At 40.4% G+C, this 16131-nt stretch overlaps 1 protein-coding gene across 3 annotated transcripts in view; it reads left to right on the top strand.

Moving 5' to 3' along the window:
• The window catches only part of FNDC3B (fibronectin type III domain containing 3B), a 337274-nt gene extending 322707 nt beyond the window's left edge, over positions 1–14567 (top strand). For 2 of the 3 annotated variants that reach the window (XM_072752211.1, XM_072752212.1), the window contains exons 25-26: positions 1038–1165; positions 10978–14567. In XM_072752211.1, coding sequence (XP_072608312.1) covers positions 1038–1165; positions 10978–11289 — 440 coding nt within the window. In that variant the 3' untranslated portion in view covers positions 11290–14567. The remainder of the gene's footprint in view (positions 1–1037; positions 1166–10977) is intronic. The other variant, XM_072752213.1, reaches the window with a different exon arrangement.
• The last annotated feature ends 1564 nt before the right edge of the window (positions 14568–16131 follow it).

Genomic DNA, 16131 nt, shown 5'->3' with positions numbered 1-16131 from the left:
ACTTATTTTTAAAAAGACCTTTATTTTTCTGAAACAGTGTTGTATAGAATTGCAAGCAGAAACCACCTCCTCTAAAAAAATGTGAAGAGTAAAGGGGGTTCAGAAAGGAGTTAGGCATTCTGGTTACAAAGTAATAAAATACCAGGTATCGAATTAAGCTATAGAGGTATAGCATAAGCTATGAGAAAATCTTTTAAAATTCCCTTAACGTTGTAATGCTTTACTACCAACTAATACAACTTTCCTCTAAGCCAGAATTATGAGTCCAACAGGTGAAAAATAAACTAAAAAAAATATATAAATATGAGATAACTTGATTTTTTAAAGGCTTTCTCTCAATGCTGGCCATTCTCTTGGACTTACTCTCATACGTCACACGCTCCTCAAACCTTCCTTAGACTCACACACAGATGAGACTCTCCTTCCCACTTTGTTCGTACACCCCAGCTTACTCTCCTTTACGTGATGTTTCTCTCTGCATTTGTCTCCTACCTTGCTTGCCCCGTTCCTCAACTCAATCTTAATTCCCTTGAAAGCAGAGTTTACGTCCCCATTTTTGCATTCTCCAAAAGTCTCCAGCTCAAGGCCTCATCATAGAACATGTTCAATATTATTATTGAAAACATAACAAACGTAACAAAAAAAAACGGTTGAGCGTCTGCCTTCAGCTCAGGGCGTGATCCCAGGGTACTGGGATCGAGTCCCACATCGGGCTCCCCATGGGGAGCCTGCTTCTCCCTCTGCCTGTGTCTCTGCGTCTGTGTCTCTCTCATGAATAAATAAAATCTGAAAAGAAAAGAAAACCTAACAAAAATGCAATCCAGGTCAAGAAGTTATTACTAGGATAAAGAGCACAGGATTTTTTCACCAATAGCTTGCTAGTTCTGTGTCAAGGGTGCAGTGCAGGTGTTACAAGAGGCTGGGCAAGCCCCTCTGTCTGAGTGGACACAAGCACTCCCCCTCTAATATCACCAAAATATGGGTGGTTATTGTGATGCTTTGAGTTTTGAGCTTGGACTTGTGGGTTTGTATTTCAGCACCTCGAGTGACACAGTTGGAAGGAAATTCATGTGAAATTTTATGGGAGACGGTACCACCCATGAAAGGTGACCCTGTCAACTACATTCTGCAGGTATTGGTTGGAAGAGAATCTGAGTACAAACAGGTAAGAACCAGTATGTATGGCACATGTTCGGCTTATCAGTCAAGCCTCTGCCTCTTGCCATGAACAGTTCAGTGACTGGTGGGCGGCATTTTTCTTAAAAATCAGCCATAGAATCTGCGTGACGTGTACTCATTTATATGCCCTCGTTTACATTTTGTCTGTGGAGGTATTAAATCTTCAGTTCTCAGGCATGACCCTATAAAGAACTTTAAATTCCATAGTTGTATTTGATATTGGCAGTAATGTTTACAAATATCAAAATCTTTATGCAGTTGAAAACCAAGGGGCCAATGGTTTGACTATAGAGAAGTAATTTCAACTGAACTACTGAAGCCTGTGTCCTGCCTTTTCTTTTTTTTCTTTTCAAGAGGCTAGGCCAGAACCCATACCTTCAGATCAAGGCCTGAGCTAAGGGGCCCTTGGGTGGCCCAGTAGGTGAAGCATCTGACTTCTGATTTCAGCTCAGGTCATGATCTCAGGGTCTTGGGAACGGGCTCCTCACTGGGCATGGAGCCTGCTTGGCATTCTCTCTCTCTCTCTCTCTTTCTCTCTCTCTCTCTCTCTCTCTGCATCCCCGCCCCCAGCCTTAAAAAAAAAAAAAAAAAAAAGACCTGAGCTGAGATCTAGTGTCAGATGCTTAACTGCCTCAGCCCCCTAGGGCCCCCACCCATCTGCCTTTTCTATAGGAGTTATAACAGAGGAAGGGTTGTGACTTATCAGCTCTTGAGGCCTGTGATTTAGCAGCTCCAGGTCATCACTGTTTGTCACCCTTTAATATGCAGGGAATCCCCAGGAGTCTGTTAAATGCAGATTCTGATTCAGTAGGTGTGAGGTGAGGGCTCAAGAACCATCATATGAGTCGGCAAGGCTATAGAGATCACATGAAAAACCCATGCAAGAGAGAGTGTAACGGGAATAGAGCCAGATAAAGAATTTGCTTTTATTACTTTTCACAACACTTTTTGGTCCTTAATTCTTCCAAAACTACACATTACCAGTCACTGGCTATGAAAGGTTCAGATACTCTGTTGGTTTGGTCGTGTTTCCAGGAACTCAGTAACTATTTTTGTGAAATCAGGATATGAACCATTTACCCTAAGAAAAGGTGAGGCCCATTCCTTACCAGAACTTTTAATGGAGGCATGCGTGTGTGTCCAACTCAGAAACTGTCTTCTGAAACATTAGCAATTTGTAAAGATCTGCCTCTTTAGCTCTAGAGGCTCCAGATATACAAAACAGGTAGAAAATAATTTGATTCGGAGTTTTTGTTACATTGCTGGCTCACATTCCTTACTTAATAATAAAGAATACTTGTAAATGTATAAAACAAAATTTTGGTACACTTCATGTACTTTGTTAACAAAGAATCAGATAAAAGAATATAATTGTGGGGCGTCTGGGTGGCTCAGTTGGTTAAGCGTCTGCCTTGGGCTCAGGTCATGATCCTGGGCTCTCAGGATTGAGCTTCACTTCGGGCTCCCTGCTAGTGGGGAGCCTGCTTCTCCCTCTGCCTCTCACTCTACTCGTGCTCTCAATCTTAAAAACAACAACAACAACAACAAAACCTAGAATGAATTACTTTAGCTACACTTTGCAAAAAAAACCTGTATTTTTTTTAACTATGACATCTACCAAGTATTGATTAACATCTGTGGATGATGTCATCCAGTTTCCATCATTCCTCTGTAAGAGCAAAACACTGGTGTATCGTCTGACTTCCCAATCTCATTCTATAAGGCATATCCCATTTCAGAGTAAATAATTTCATGTATTTGTTTCAGCTCACCAGAAAAATGGGTCTCAGCTCAGCGAGCAGAGGGTTTTTCCCACTGGATTTAGTCATCTTAATGCCAGTAGCATTGTCCTGTTCCACAGCAATGTGATAATGGTTAAAAGATAAAATGTTACAGGATCTCACAGCCTATCGTTTAACCTAAGGTTATCATACCTAAGAATGATTCATGTCCAAACAGTACATTCATTGCATGTTCGTCATTGTTATTTTACAAACGTTCTATCCACGCACCATGCTTTTCCACCTGTTCTTAGAAAAATATTCTGCTGCTTAAACGATAGTGATTGATGTTTGACATTGAAAAAGCAGCATTATTTGATCAGTAGCTATACATTGCAAGCATTGCTAAAACAGGTAAATCCATTCAGTAGTTTAGATCTTATCAGCAGGTCAGCTCTTTTTCATCAGCTGTTTGGGAACACTGGCTGGCTTAGTCTGGAGAGCATGTGATTTCTCAATCTCAGGGTCGTGAGTTCAAGCTCCATGTTGGGAGTAGAGATTGCTTAATATCTTTAGTTTTTTTAAAAGTGTTTTTAGTTTGCTTAATGTTATATATTTAGACCCATGGACATATCAATCCTAATATGGTACATAATCCCATGTGTATACCTCAGAATTTCTCATTGTAGTTACAAACGAGTTTCTTGTTGGAAATAGATGAGAACATAGTACCTCGGGGCAGGCTCAGTAGATGGGGATTAGCATTCTTTACGTAACCGTGTGTTTACTACATTTCCCAAGAAACAATTAAGCTGGGTAGTGGTACATAAAAAGCCAGAGTTGAGTCAGGAACTCTTTGTACTCCGTTTCTGTGCTTCTCCCTGTTCAATAAGCATTAACTTAAACATGATGTTTTGAGTATTTCATTCACTTGTTCTGAACATGAAATAGGGAATCAAGCCTCTTTCTATTATGGGTGCAGAGTAATGGTTAAAATCATTATGGTCCAGAGATAACAGGCTCTGAACACGTAGAAGCAAAGCAAAAGAAAATGGGAGGTAATTATTGCCAAGCGTGTACCCGCGCTCGTAGGGAGCACCGTGTGCTCGGTCCCAGCACCAGCCAGAAGCAGCCACTCACGCACGGGCTGGCGGTGCTCGTTTGTGTTTTCTCAGCTCTGGCGCTCAGTAGCTGCTTCTTGCATACGTGAAAGAGGCGGTTTCAAGGAACAGGGTTACTTACAGCTGTGGTGGTGACAGAAGAGTAAGCGGGGGGGGGGGGGGGGGGGGGTTACAAGGGTGTAACTTCGGTGGGGGAAAAAAATCCCCTGTAAGGGGGGGGGGGGGGGCGTTTTTCTGCTTCCCAGACTTGGGTTTACAGGCAAATACGGCACCAAGGCTTTCTCTGATGTTTTGCTTGAAACATTGACTTTAACTTCACCTTGGTTCTAGCTTATTAGCTTTCTTTTGTTCAATTATCACAATATGAGGCGAGCAGCTGGCCTTAATTATAAAACAATCTCTTATTAAAGTAGTGAGTCCTCACCCACGATTGTACTCTAGGTTAGAATGCTTACATATATTAATTAGGCTTTTCTGCCATTAATAAATGTTTTTTTCCAAGAAGCTTAAAACTTCTTTTCAGACGCTATTAATTATGGAGCATTCTATTCTGGAAAAGGCTGGAAATTGTATGTATATACAGGTGACTTTTTTTTTTTTTTTTTTTTTTTTTTGCACAAGATATAACAGAGTGTGATCCGTATGTAAGAATGTAAAGCAAGAGGATTCACATTCATATCCCTGTTCACACTGCAAGAACTTTTACAGAGAATAGTTAAGGAAGCTGAGAAAAGAGCAACAAACTAACAAATTATTAGGGAAACAAGATTTGTGGCAGGTCGTTAATATTCTTGGTGCTAAGATTTGTTGCATTAAGAAAACCTTTAAAGCATCTGCAAATTTATGGGCCTTGACAGTTAATTTGATGGCATCTCTGTATAAATTTTCATTTTGTGTCATTTTTTAGAATATAGTATTGGGACTTAAATTGCTTCTTTATGGCATCACATTAGGTGCCATGAGGAAAGTTCTTTTAATACAACTATTTGAAAGTCTTGGGGCTTAACGTATTTTTCATTGGCTTTCAATTCAATTCCCTAATGTGGTTTTTGGGTTTTTATATTTTTTTGGTTTTGTTTTTAATTTTGGCCTGAATAAAGGGTCCTAACCCAGAGCAAAATAATAGATCAACATAGAGGTATTTAAAAGCTGTCATTCTACAGATTCTTAACTTCCTGAGATTTTTAGGTTCCTTTAAAAATAACTGATGAAGGCCATCAGAAAAGTGCTCCTACATCCATTTAAAATTCATGAGACAAATACATACTCAGTTTCATGGAGCCCAGGCATAGGACCCTGGTTTATTGAGAAACGGTTAAGTACTCGTACTATGAGGGATGCCCGGCATATAACACAAGAGCGTGGTCAGTGCTCTCAGAGCTGATAGGCCCATTGGGGTGAAAACAGCAGACCCTCCAGAAGCACGTTAGTAACACCCATACCTGTACCTTCTGCAGAGGGGGTAATATTGCAGGTCGGTGGGTTCCCTCTTGAGCTGGGGGTATCCCACAGCCATGTGATATTGGAAGAATTAATTCACCTCACTGAACCTTGGCTGCTGTGTGGCAAAAGCTGGGCTACTCATCCTCTATCTCAGGGTCCCTGTGAGCTTCAGCCCCGTCAGTAATGAGGACACGCTTCGTGAGCGATGAGGCTGTACAGTTATGTCTCCCCTTGCAGTCCAGGAGAGAGGCATCATTAATAGAGACACAGGCATTGGCCCCGATGCGGGCCTCCAGAGATCCTCCCCAAAGACTCGCTGGGAGAAAGGATTCCAGCGACACAGGATGTTGTTCTGAATTCAGGGTCGCAGATTCTTCATTTTAGTTATCTGGGTATTACTGTAAATCCTCCTGGTTGGAATAAACATGTCAAAATTACTTTAAAATGTACATCAAATCAAGAACAGAAAAATAGTCTTTATAAAAATAATATGGCTGATACACTTCTTGCGATATTATGATTGGTTACTTCAATAAAGACAGTCTTACATGGAGCCATGCCTTTTAAATTGGGTTGAGGCAGGAGGAAAAACCCATAATGGTGCCTCTGTCAAAATGAATGAAAATAAAGGGACACCAGGCCACGGCCTGCCATCCTGAAGTGGAGAGCTGCCCGGGTCCCGTGAAAAGTCACTTCAGCGGAGGCCCAGCTGTGTGGCAGACAGATGAACTTGTGGTCTTGTGATTCCCCTGCCTGTGACTGTTTACACCAAAACAAGTCCATTAGCTCAAACCTCAGGAACCAGAATCCTCGGGGAAAGAGGGGGCTATTGGGACTTGTTTTCATTTTTCCTAAGAATCCAAAAGGCTTTAAACAGCATTGTTATTTCTAAAATATATTAGAAATTTTTTTTCTACCAACACACTGAGAACAACTTAATGATTCCATTTTTTAATTTTTTTTTTTTTTTTTTTTTTTTTTTTTTTTTTTTGCCATGATGGCTGCACCCCTGTACTGAACACTCTTTTCGGTTACCTCTGTGGTTTGTACATTTGTTTCTGGTAATTATCCTCTCTTTTCAAGCCCTGTGGTATAAGAATATCCATTCTTAAGTAGTTGAGGGTTCTAGTTAGAGAACATTCACTGAGCATCTACTTAGCCCAGGCCACCATCTGTGGTGCTAATAGACCACAGGCCCACACTCAATATGTGGGTCGTGTTTTTTTAAAAAGATTTTTTGTGTTGGCACTGCTCGTAAGAGGGGAGCTGTTCCAATTAAAACTACAAGAAAGTGTTTAATTTGCAAATGTTTTTCCTTTACCCAAAGTTTTAATTGGACTTGTCATTAAGAAAGTTCCTTGCAATTAGATATCCATGTTTCCTTCATTAAGCTTTTAGCAAATGGTATGAGAAAAGTTGCATTCCTTTTCTCTCTAAATACGCTTCCTGAGATCTTCATTCCAGGGAGTTAGAGTTGAGCAGAGCCATCAAAATGAATATATGCAGTCACCATTCAAGATTCCATGAATTGGGTTCCTAAGAAATTAAATACACTACTGGGCCAGCTTTCTTCAAAAGCTCTAGCGATGCAAATTCTGGAAACCATAGGATTCACTTAAATAGACGTAAGTGAACATCTATAGCCACCCACTTTCCAAAAGTCTCCAGAACGTCTGTGGGGATAGGTTTTTAGCTGGTTTTCTGCAACAAGGTCATTGTTTGATGGCAGAAATTCAGAGGCCACATCACAGAAACACTGCCCAAGCCTTGGCTTGGCACAAATAGAGTAGAGGAACTGCTTCCGTACCACATAAAGGAAAGGCAGTGTCTTCCTTCTGAGACAGCAGGAACCGGGATGGTCCAGGCGCAGAGAACTGGACCCCAGGTCGGACTGTGGTGGTTAGACTAGGACTAGCGCGGAGGTCGGGTGGTGGTGTCACTACCGACCAAAGGCAGTAGGAGAAGCAAAGCTCGGGGAGTTCCAATGGTGAGCGCAGGCGTTTGAGTTAGGAGCGGGATCTCATCGGGGGGCTACCCCTGCCATTATTTCTCATAAGTCCTTAAGAGATGAGCAGCCTCTCCAATCCTCAGTTTATCTCTAATCAGGAGGATTACACTTCACAAAGTTGGCTTACCTTCAGGGTATTGCCTCACAGAGCACTCTTCACGTCCAGTTTCTCATTTAACCCTCGACCCTCTTTAGGATTAGGTTAGGTACTGTTACTATCCCCATGTTAAAGAGGAGAAAAACTAAGACTCAGAGCCGTTAGTTCCCTCAGTTCACAAACTAGAAAGTAACAGAGCAAGGACTTAGACCTGGGATCCTGATTCCAGTTTCCATGCTTGAGAAGAATCTGCCCAGGGCCTCCCAGTCAGACCAGACCCAGTTCCCCAGGGTTGCACAGAGGAGAGCTCCAACAGCTACAGTCTTTCACCCTTTGAGAAGTGCAGACAAATATTTCAGGTGTGGCATCCAGACGAATCAATGAAAGGAGGTAGAGCAGGAAATCTTGCAGCTTGAGGTATAGATGGCAGCTTCTCCCCAACTTAATGAATACCCCAGTGCTAACTTACACCGTAGAATCACAAAGCATTGTTTTCTGAGACAGTGCAGATGAGAACCCAAATCTCTGATGGCAACGGTGGAGGGATCATCTTTATCAAACTGGTGTGCTGGTCCCGTGGGCTGAAAATCATTCCCTTCAGGAGCAGTCCCAGCAATTTCCAAGACAAGACTTTTCTCAGAAAATAGCAACTCGAGCATTTTAACTTGAGAAATTAAATCTAGATTAAGAAAGTAAAGAGCAAGGGCACCTGGGGTGGCTCAGTGGTTGAGCCTTTGGCTGAGGTTGTAATCCCAGGGTCCTGGCATCAAGTCCCACATTGGGCTTCCGGCAGGGAACCTGCTTCTCCCTCTGCCTGTGTCTCTGCCTCTCTGAATAAGTAAATAAAATCTTTAAAAGAAAAAAAAATTCACAGTTAAAAGAGCTCTTTAAAGAAAAATAAATATATACCACTGTTTTCTTGAGACCACTCACGTGTCGGGAAATGATTCATAGATGGTTCCATCGTGGTATAGTTGGCAGGGTGTGGGCTGGGGGCAATCACCATAGCAGCAAGCTTGTATTAAACCATGCATTCAACTAACTCCTCTTTGGAACAGTAAGGAAGGAGTGGTCTCAGTACCGCGGGGTGGGGGGTCTTCTTACAACTCTTTCATACTTGGTTGCTGCTCCAGCCTCGCTCTGTCTAGGACTCCAGTTGCCAGTGCTCTTGCTACACTCTTTAAAGAAATAGGGTAACTCGGGGAGCAGCGAGCATGCTTAAAAATCTTACAAATGGAACAGCAAAAGCAAAGTTGAATCTGGGTAAGCATAAGAAACAGACAGTTGGTTTTCTGGCACTTTGGCACAAAACAAAAGTATGATAAGACACTTAAAGTCTACTTGTAAAGTTTGAAAAGGAGAGAGGGGAAAAAACCTTAAGAAAAAGGCTAAATATCAGTTAAACATTGGAAGTTGGGTCCCTTTCTAAACTGTGAGGCCCTTTTGCCCAACACTAAATGCATGGCCAGTGCACTTTGGTAGAAGTTTACACACCAGGCTTTAAAAACACCTTATAGCTGGCGAGTGTTTCAGACAACACTGAGACGATGAGATATACTTGGTATTTCCTAGGGGATTTGTATTAATGCTTAAAATTGACAGCTTTACCACGTCAGCCTGTAGCGGTTGAAAATGCTTATGCCTGTCACGTTTAATTGCTGTTTTAGTAATATGCTTGGAGGTGTTTTAAAATTCTAAGTAGTAGAGTGGCTTACTTTTACTTGCAGTGACTAGGTACGAGGCATGACTTAAGTGCTTTATAGACGCTCAGGGCCACTCATACAGGAAGGAGTCAGTTTTACTTTAACTGTTCATCAGCCAAATCTCTTACTGATTTGATTGAATTCCAGGTACCATTTTCTTGTCTTTATTCGTTGACTCTCATTTAAGCTATGAATTTTTATGTAATTTTACTGTGGTTATCATTTTCTCTAACTTTGAATCTCACTTACCACTTTGACACAAGAACCTTATGAGACCTCCCATCCTTCCTTATAGACTCGTTAGCTTCAGTCAACTCAAAGGGTGATGGAAACTAAACTGGTAGTTTTCAAGTCCCTGTAATGGTAGGCCTCATGGTGATTATATCAGAGTTAACAAAGGGAAAGAAATTATCCCAGAACTTTAATGGGGCAGGGTGGGGGTAGGAGGATTTTCTTAAGTGTTTACTCTGTATGACCAGAATAGACCATTAAATTATTTGTGTTAATTTGTGATAAATTGGACTGCATCAAAAAACATTTTTTCAAGAAAACAATTAGGCAAATATCTCCCACAAAACTGGGAGAAGATATTTGCAATGCATATCTTGACAAAGGACTCATATCTAGATTACAAAAAGAGCTCCTACAAATTAACAAAAGACTTGAAAATACTCCTCCAAAAGAAGATCCATGAATGACCAATAAGCACGTGAAAAGGTTGGAAACATCATTAAGCATCAGGCAAATGCAAATGACATGGCATTATCACCCATCGGAATGGCTAAAATGTAAATGACTGACAGTAACAAATGTTGATGAGGATGTGGAGCAACCTGAACTCGCATACTCCACTGGCGGGAGTACAAAGTGATAGAATCACTTGGGAAAACCATTTTTGGGAAATTACATATAGACTTTCCCTGTGACCCAGTACTCCTACTCCTAGGTATTTGTTCAAAAAACAGAAGTCCTCAAAGATTTATACAAAAATGCTCATAGCAGTCTTATTATATAAAAGCTCCAAACTGGAAAAAAATACAAATGTCCAACAAAAAGAGAATGGACACCCCAAAGTACAGGTCGGTGATGGAACACTACCCCACAGTAAAAGGAACAACTACTGAATCCATAACATGGATGAGTCTTGTAAGCACAAGCGTGGGCATGAAGTAGGATTCCACTTACATGAACTTCTAGAATAGGCCAAGCTAACTATAGAAAGAAGTGTGTGTACTTTGGGATATCTTCATGGTGTGCTGTTCCATGGTATACGCAACTGTCAGAATCATCCCACCGAAACTTGGCATTTTATTGCTTGCACAACCGTTTTTAATTGTTCTGTGTAAAAAAAAAAAAAAAAGTGTTCTGTGGACCAAGATCATGAGTCCTTTGTGAGAATTAAGTCATCTTCTAATCTGTAGTTTAAAGTGTTTCATTAGATGTATATAACTTATACCCAGTATCACCGCATTCTGAATTCTGTTGGTTCACAATGGGTTGGCACACCTTCGTTAGGAGAAAGGCCTTTCTACACAATTTTTGTTGTTACGGTCAGCATGGAATAAAGCCTGGTCCACCAGGCCCCCGGTGTTACCAAATTATTACTTTAGAGACCACAAATTATTACGTTAAGTCATGCCTCAGATCATACTCTAAATTCATTACAAATGAATTGACCAGGACTTTTGTTTGTTTGTCCCTGAAGGTATACAAGGGAGAAGAAGCAACATTCCAAATCTCAGGCCTCCAGACCAACACAGACTACAGGTTCCGCGTGTGTGTGTGCCGCCGCTGTTTAGACACCTCTCAGGAGCTAAGCGGAGCTTTCAGCCCCTCTGCGGCTTTTGTATTACAACGAAGTGAGGTCATGCTTACAGGGGACACGGGGAGCTTAGACGATCCCAAAATGAAGAGCATGATGCCTACTGATGAACAGTTTGCAGCCCTCATTGTGGTTGGCTTCGCAACTTTGTCCATTTTATTTGCCTTTATATTACAGTACTTCTTAATGAAGTAAACAAACCCAACAAAACTAGAGGTATGAATTTAATTAATGCTACACATTTTAATACACACATTTATTCAGATACTCCCCTTTTTAAGCCCTTCTGTTCTTTGATTTATATACTTCTCTTGTTTTACAGATTTAGCTAGGAAAAAAAAATATCAGTGTTTTGGTGCACCTTTTTGAAATGCAAAACTAGGAAGAGATTAAACTGGATTTTTTTTTTAAAAAAAAAAAAGAAAAAAAAAAAAGAAAAGCAAACCAGATACCAAAAGCTAGCTTTCTTATGTTTTCTTTTAAATTTTCAGATTTGCCTTTATTCCGTTCTCACTGATGTCTTTTGCAAGCCTCTTTTTTTTTTTTTTTTCCATGTTACGGTTCAGTAATTTATATTCACCAGTCACTTCTTTTGTCCTGACCATCTGTATCTGTGAACGTGAATCACAGTGTGTGTACTTACAGGTCGAGGATTTCAGTGTTGTCATAGTATTTACCACACAACTACAGCCACAACAGCAACAACGTACAGAAGATGTGTTCACTCAGATAAGGCTGCCCTAAACAGCCCTTCTGTCACTCAGTTATTTAACTGTGTTTAGCTCCTTCCGATCAAAATGTGTACTTTAATCTAAAATGTTTTAATCATCTGTATCTCTTATGATTTTAACACTATGAGCTGCCTAAGAAATCAAGTAACCAAAATGCACCTGTAAATGATGGAGCATTGTCGATTTTCCCCCAGCGATTCATAGCAGTAACTTTAAGAGGGCATTGTGCAATAGTTAGTTGTTTCCTTGTTCGGCTATTTTAAAAGCTGCTTTAACTTGTGTGTTTGTCTTTGTGTATAACTACTTCTAATCTAATCACTAGAGTTATTATATTCTGTTGTTGTTTGACCAGAGTTATATGACGAGAACTGGTGACAGTTTAGTGCCTCTGCCCATTGTCCATGATTTACACTAATTGTGAGCAATCTTCTTACATGTCAGCTCATTGTTTTTGGAAAGATTTGCCGTTAGGCTGTTCTTTGAGGTATCAACGAAGTGATTGAATTTCAGTCCCTTAATTCAGTGCACATCATGGTGATCTAACAGCAGATCAAAACTGATAAAACCCAAAAGAGAGTCCTCTAAATTTGTAGTTCCTACTTTTGTGGGGATGACCTGGCCGTGTGTGTGGAGAGGGATGATGTTTGGGGGTGAAGGAGCCTAGATTCTCTCCCTGGATCTGTCACTAACTTGCTGCGTGACCTGAACACGTCACTTTACCTCTCTGTGCCTCAGTTTCCCGTGCATTAAAAATAAAATGAAATAAAATAAAATGGGGATTCTAATGTTTGTAAGTGCTTTGAGATCCTTGATCAACAGGTGCTATTGGAGTGCAAAGTGTTACTCTTGCATGTTTATTCTGAGTCATGAGATAATCAATTTTAACCCAAAGTCATTGGATTATTTATATAAAGTCCATAATGTTCGCGTACCTCAGGGACATTTAAGAGTTGGAGGTGCAAATATATTCCAAAAGGGTGCAACAGACACAGTGTATCCCCCTGCTTCTGTTTTTGTATATTTTTGCTACTTGGTTTTTCTTGATCATAGCAATTTTGTGCTTGGTCTATGTTGTCTTAAGATGCAGTATCCTGTACTAGCTTATAATATTCCCATACCAAAGTCATGGGGAAACCAACATTATTTTGTTTTTGGTTTATTTATACTATATTCTGCATACAGTACTTTAAAATGCCAATTACAGTGCAATCTTTATTTATTGTAAAATTTTTTAAATGTACTTATGTACTAATTTTCCCTTGTAGCATGTTATTTTTTTTGTGTGTTTTATACTTTTGTAATTTTAGGTCAGTTTGTTCCTTGGCAACATCTGTAGTATTATCAATCTTCTGACACTTTCTTGTGTTTTTAAAAGATAAGAGCATCTAGTGCATTAAATGCCAAAAAAACAAAAAAAATCCATTATCAGTGATTGAAACGTTTACATGTACCCAAAAAACCATAATCATCTCTTGAAAGAAAGTGCTAAGATCAATGAATTATTCTGTGTGCCTATATTGATGTAGTAAGTACTAGAGAGTTTTGTATTTTGTTATTGACTATAATAATTAGTTTAATTAGCCTTGCAAAGTGATGGCATCAAGGTAAATATATTTTTGCCAAAGTTCTGGCCTTCCAAAAACTCAGCCCTCTACCTAATTATGCATTTTGACCCACTAATAACATTGCATCTGCATTTTCTGAGACCCATCTCGTGCAGGTGTTTGGCGGGGGGCGGGGAAGGGGGGGTGGGTGGGAAGTGGGGAAAAGGCATTATTTTTAAGCAATGAAGATTCAACTGAGTACAAAATCTCTGTATGCAGGGGGGGAGTCCCTTTTTGGAAACACTTCAGAACTGCTGCTATGAAGAAATTCTCAGAATTGGTTGAAATGTTTTAAATGCAATAATATGTTAGGCCACGATTGCTAGGAGTACTTTATCATATTTTTGAGATTTTCATCCTGTTGAACCACCAGAAAGCTGAAGTGTGTCACATACCAGCTGACAGCACTTTATTTTATTGTTCTCCATGAGTCGGTATTCATTATAATCCCTTCAGTCAAAAAATTACTGCTCCATCTGGCATGGTTTTCTATCACAAATATGTATATGTGACATTGATACATAGCTATATATATTGCCGTTACGCACGAACAATAAAATAAAGTGTCATATTAACCTTATTTCTTTGCCCTTTTGCGATGTGTAGGAATGAGTGAGTGGCTGGCTTCCGATGCTCTGTATGTCAGACTCCTCCCTGGCACAAGAAATTCCAGTCATGTGAAGCAAACTGCCCTTTGTCCTCAAAGAAATTGTTTCAAAAGAAAAGTTTTTTTAAAAGATTTGATATTATCTGCCTTGTTCTTATCAACTTGAAATGTTGGCATTTTCTAACTGTGTTTTGTTGGCTACAGTAATTCAGTATTCCTGTCAAAATTGAAAAGTGCCCTAATTGAATGTGTTTGAATGTTATCCTTGCACAGTTCTTTAAATTGAAAGACAAAATGTTTTACCTCACTGTTGGACATACATTCCAAGCTTTTCAACTTTAGGAGAAAAAAAAAAATAATCATGTTTTCCTGTATTGTAAATTTTAGACTATTTCATATACATTGTATTAAAACTGCCATATCAATTTTAATGTATAGATTTTGCAAATACTATGCTCTATGTAATACCTAACTGTATCGTAGTGTATATGTAATATATTTATGCCCAATAAATGTTTTAATTCTTTCTGACTTAAGTAGGGTTTTTCTGCCATGAATAGGATTGCTGCTGCTGTTGTTACTTTTAAAAACTCGAACCACATCCCCAAAGTTGCAAATTCAAATGCCTTTGGAGGCCAGGCAGGTGGCCCAGTGCATGATGCCGTCCTCTACCACCTAAGAGGGCAGCTGCAGCCCGGCTCCTGCTGGTTGAGGTCCTGCAAGATCCCAGGCCACAATCGCATATGCTAATGTTGCAAAAGAAGCTAAAAGTTCACACTTCCCTACACGGGACAACTAAAATGTGATCGTGCACTATACAGGTGCAGGAGCTGCTGGTTAGTATCCAAATGCCAAACCTTAGGAGCCCGGGTCTACCTCTGGACGCCAAGACCCAGAACGCTCCCTTCTCCGTGACCAAGAACCACCATTATGACTTCCTTCTTCCCTCCTCTGGGCCTCATTCGACAACAAGAGCAATAAAGCACCAGAATCCTTGCTAGGGCCATGGTTTCATTATGTTTTGATTGTTTTCGCTAGGAATCCCTATTTTCTTTTTTTTTTTTTTTTTAATTTCTGGAAAAAAATATGGAAAAACTTCATATAAGAAAGTGAGCTTTGTGTCATAAAGAACGGTAGCTGTTATTATGGGCAAGAGTGACCAGTTGAACACATCGGATTTTGCATGCTCCTGTAACACTCCACTGAAAATACAGTAAAGGATTTTTTTTTGTTTTTTAAGTCCCAACTCCCCTTGACACTGGGAAGACTGGCAGAGAGCTTGCTAGCACCAGAATTTTGGACACCTAAGTGAAGAAAGCTGAATTCTAATTTTGCAAGGGGAGAAATGATCCACCCCTTCAGCTGACATGCGAAGTACTCTGAGGGCTCGAAGACTGGCAGAGGCATGTCCTTTGGAAGTGATGTGGAGGGAAAGGAGCCTAAAATACTACTAGTGGAAAGCTGTTTAAAAAGGCATTAGATCCATAAAATTCCTCCCTGTTTCGTTTTATTTTCAGCTGGACAGCTGCAACCCTGCAGAAGACTATCAGTTTACCCTCAGAAGGTGAAAATAGCCCCTAGACTGGAAGACACCATCCACCCCAGTTGACAGTAAAGGTACCAGACCAAAAATGGGATCCAATGAACATGCGCATACAGGAGAATATGAAGAGTTGTACCTAGAGAGCCTCGTGGGCCAAAAAGATCTAAAGATCATCAATGAAGTGGTTCAGCTGGAGCGTCCTTGGGTGGTTCTTCTCAGTCTGGGCTGCTCAGTTATAGCACCGGGAGAGAGCTTCTCAGAACCCCTACAGCCAGATCATACTCTAAACCAATAAAATGAGCATTTCTGGAGCGGCAGTGTTTTTTAAAGCCCCCCCAGGTGATTCCACCCTGCCTCCAGTATTGAGGACCAGGGCCCTAAGGTGAAACTCTCACTCAGCAATCCCGTCAGCTCTTTAGTCTCCAGCGTAATGAAGAGTGACCTGACCTCTGCTCAACCTGAATGGAAAGCCGGAAGCCAACAACTTGGAAGAATCAGAGACTAAGGGAAGCTTCAGAAAACAATCGTTACCTCCAGAGAGACGAGAGAAAA

This window comes from Vulpes vulpes, chromosome 3 (genome assembly GCF_048418805.1).
Source record: "Vulpes vulpes isolate BD-2025 chromosome 3, VulVul3, whole genome shotgun sequence".
In the NCBI taxonomy this organism is placed as follows: domain Eukaryota; kingdom Metazoa; phylum Chordata; class Mammalia; order Carnivora; family Canidae; genus Vulpes; species Vulpes vulpes.
This window is presented reverse-complemented; position numbering and strand designations above follow the sequence as displayed.